The 3731-nt window shown below is 52.3% G+C and overlaps 1 protein-coding gene across 1 annotated transcript; it reads right to left on the bottom strand.

Moving 5' to 3' along the window:
• Window positions 1–879: 879 nt before the first annotated feature.
• On the bottom strand, window positions 880–3270 carry LOC114707690 (7-alpha-hydroxycholest-4-en-3-one 12-alpha-hydroxylase). The gene has a single exon (XM_028890507.2). The coding sequence runs from the start codon at window positions 2828–2830 to the stop codon at window positions 1325–1327; it is 1506 nt and encodes a 501-aa protein (XP_028746340.1). The 5' UTR covers window positions 2831–3270; the 3' UTR covers window positions 880–1324.
• Window positions 3271–3731: the final 461 nt, after the last annotated feature.

Genomic DNA, 3731 nt, shown 5'->3' on the forward strand with positions numbered 1-3731 from the left:
GGCTAATTTCCTGGTTCTGGTGGTTCTGGGTCCCCGCACCTCTCACCTCCTCCTCCTCAGACCCTCCAAGGACAAATCCTCGATGGGCTTGAATCTGGGCCAGGAGCAGGAAGAGGAAACCACGACATTGACAGCAATGATGTAGCTCAGGTGTGCTGGCATGTATAAACAATGTTAGCGGAGCCAAGGGGCCCAAGGCCATGCTGGGGTGGGAAGATGGAAACCCAAGAAGGCTGGTAACCGGTACTGGCGGCAAAAGCTATGGCTCTGCTTTGGGACGGCTGCATGGCAGAGAGCCGCTAGAGATGAAGCCGCAGATGACGAGTGCATGAAGGTGACGAGGAGCCAGGAGACGAAAAGGGCCTTGGGAAGCTGTGTGAACAAAGGGTGAAGCCTGGTGTGGAAACAGGCAGGGGCTACAGGGCTGAGAATCTCAGCAGAGGTGGGTAGGAAGTGATCTTTCAGAGGCATTCCAGGGCTTGAGCAGACAGAACTGGACCTGATGGTCTGTGATGGGGGAGGTGAGGTGTTTGGTGTTTGCTCTGGGTCATGGGTGAAGGGCCATCCTGAGCAGAGAGGCGGGGCAGTAGGGAAGGAAGCCGTTTACCAGAGTGTGGGATGGATGCCGAGTTCTGCACGGACCGAGCATATCCAAGGGGCTGTGAGATCCCAGGGGGAGATGGAAGGCATGGAGGTAGAGAAAACACTCAGTGGTGTTGTTGGGAACCATGGGGAGAAGATGCAGAGAAGAGAAAGGGGCGGGAGGGGGCACCTTGAGTGGCCCCTGTGTCAAATGTGGTGGTTCTGAGACTGTGGCTAGACCACTTTCAAAAGCACTCAAGGGTTTGATGACAGGACACAAGAACGCAAAGCACCAGATGAGTCTCTCGGAAATTGTTTACGTTCTAGTTCTTTGGAAACTCTGGGCTAAGAGATACACACGGGAAAACAACCCTCACCTTAACCCTTTGCTTTCTCTCAGTGCATCTGTTAGGGAATTAACAATCACATGCATGGCTTGACTCCACTGAACAACATCTCTAGAGTCTGAACCCACAGGATGTGGAGTAAAGGGCACCGAATGAAGCAGGCAGGAGGGTTGAGGCAGTGTTCGCACGATGACATTTGATTCATGGGTGCTCCTCCTGGAGGAGGGTCTGGCAAAATCACTGGGGAGGCAGCATCTTTTGGGGAGCATGACAACCCATGAGATGTCCAGGAGGCAAGAGAGCAAGGATCCCAGAGAGAGGTAGGGGTGCCGCAGAGCCAGAAGGATGGCTGCCAGTGCCACTCGGGACTACAGGGTGTGGTCAGGTCTATGAGCTCACGGCATGGGCTTCAGGCGGTAGCGGAAGCGCACCTCGTGGCTCGGCTGTGAGGTGCCGAAGCCCCAGCGCCTTGGGTCGATAGGGGGCACAGGCATGTTGGGGTCCACCAGCTCCAAGTCAAAGTACATGACCATAAGCAGGACAAAGATCTTCATCTCACTGAGGGCAAAGAACCTGCCGGGGCAGATGGAGACGCCCGAGCCCCAAGGCATGTTGTAATGGTGGATCTTCTTGCCTGACTTGTAAAAGTCCACTTTCCGGGTACCATCAGGATTGAGGAACCGATCGTACTTGAAAGCCGTGGGCTCAGGGTGAATGTCAGGGTCCATGTGCACTGAGAGGTAGGGGAAGAGAGCCACCTTATCTCCACGACGGATCTGGTACTCTTGCCCGCTGGCCATCTTTAGGATGTAATCTTTCTGCACCACCCTGAGGAGAGTGGGGGTAGCGCCCAGTCTCAGAGTCTCCTCCATCACACTGTCCAACACCGGGGTGCATTTCAGAGCACTGAGCGTGAAGGCGAAGGACGTCTTGGCTTCCAACCTGGCCTCACCCAGGACCCGGCTGGCTTCCTCTTGCACAGCCTTCATGGCATTCTGATGCTTTAGCAAGAATAAGAGGGCCCAGAAACAGGTTGGCCCTGTGTTCCCCTGGGAGGCCCAGAGCATCATAAAGTTAAATTTGTCCTGCATGGATGAATCTACTCCTTCCTCCCTCAGAAACTGAAGCATGCAGCCTAACCAGTTACTTATGCCGTCTTTCTCCAGGTTTTGCTCCACAGAGAGTCTCTGGTGGAAGAGACGCTGGAGTTGGCTCACTTCTACCCACTCCCGGGGCCCCAGCAGGGAGTAGACAAACCTGGGGAAAAGAAGATCAAACCTGCGGAACTTGGTGAACAGCTCCTCGGCTTCCTGCAGATCCTGCTCCTTGTCTTTGGTGTAGCCAAACAAGCTCAAGAAGCCGGCCTCGAACAAGACTCTGTAGCAGAAGTGAAAGAGGCCGTCTTCACGCCAGGAACTGGCATCCAGACTCGGGCCTTTGGGCCCTAGCATCACCAAGGACAGACTGTCCAGCATGGCCTTGTTGAGGTCCTCCAAGCCTCGTCCCATCAGATGCTTAGTACTGGCTGAGTGTACCATCTGGTCGTCCCCATCGATGGACTGGTACCCAAACACCTTTAGCACCAGCTCCTGTGCGTACTGCCTGAAGTCTAGAGTTTTCTGTGTGTCCTTAATGATGGGGCCGAAGGAGAGCGGGTCCATGACAAAGGTGAAGTACTGACCCCCTAGCTGCACTGTGAACACATCCCCGTGCTTGGCCCGCATTCCCTTCAAGAATTCAAACATATTCTTCCGGAAAGCCATGGCATGACCCAGCCAGGGTATGAAACCTTTGTCCAGAGGCGGTTCCTGGGGCCTGCGGTGCCTGAGCAGCATGCACAGACACAGACATCCCACAATGGCTGTGAGCAGGGCTCCCAGCTCCGGACCCCACAGTGCCATGGCCAGGCTCCAGCTGAGCTCTGCACAGTTCTGTCAGCTCAGCTCTTGTCAGCTCTCCTGTGCTGGAATGGCTTTATGTGGCCTTCAGAAGTCGGGAATGCAAAAGTCCATGGCCTTGGACCTTGCTCTGTAACGGTGAGCGGTGTAAATAACTCTAGTTAGCTAGCACCCAGAGAAAAATGTTATTCCAATTTAACTCATGACGCAACAGAGCCTGGTCAGGCAAGAGGAGGAGGGGTTTACCATAAAGAAGGCAAAAGAAAGGCCTCGAACTGTGGCTATACACAGGTTGTGTGCCCACTGCACTTTGCTCTGACCTCTCAGGTGCAGATCTGGCATGTTATCTCTGTGCCTGCCTTCAGTCCACCCTACAACCACTCACACACCAATTTATTGGCTAGCTCTTTTACTCGGTGTCCGAGTCTCTTTCCTCATCTTTTAAACTCTGTGTGTGTGTGTGGGTGGGGGGGGGACGTACATGGTTGACACTGATACCTTCCTCTGCTTTCACCTTACTTTTAAAATTTACCAAATTGAACTTTTCTTTCTTTTTAAAGATTAGCCTATTTTTATTTATGTATATGCATGTTTGCCTGCTTATATGTATGTTTACCACATGCATGCCTGGTGCTGGTGGAAGCCAAAAAAGGTCATTGTATCTCCTGAAACTGGAATGGTTTTGAGCCACCATGTGGGTTCTGGGAACAGAACCTGAGTGCTCTACAAGAGCAGCCAGTGTTCTTAATCTCGGTGCCATCTTCCCATCCCCAACATTTATTATTATTATTATTATTATTATTATTATTATTATTATTATTAAATTATGTGTAGATGTGTGTGAGTGTGTGTGAGTGTGAGTGTGTGTGTGTGTGTGTGTGTGTGTGTGTGTGTGTGTACATGT

The sequence above is a fragment of the Peromyscus leucopus genome, chromosome 7 (genome assembly GCF_004664715.2).
Source record: "Peromyscus leucopus breed LL Stock chromosome 7, UCI_PerLeu_2.1, whole genome shotgun sequence".
Lineage (NCBI taxonomy): Eukaryota > Metazoa > Chordata > Mammalia > Rodentia > Cricetidae > Peromyscus > Peromyscus leucopus.

What these genes read in the sequence shown, in the direction of transcription:
- LOC114707690 (XM_028890507.2), bottom strand. Translation starts at nt 2,830, where the DNA reads ATGGCACTGTGGGGTCCGGAGCTGGGAGCCCTGCTCACAGCCATTGTG.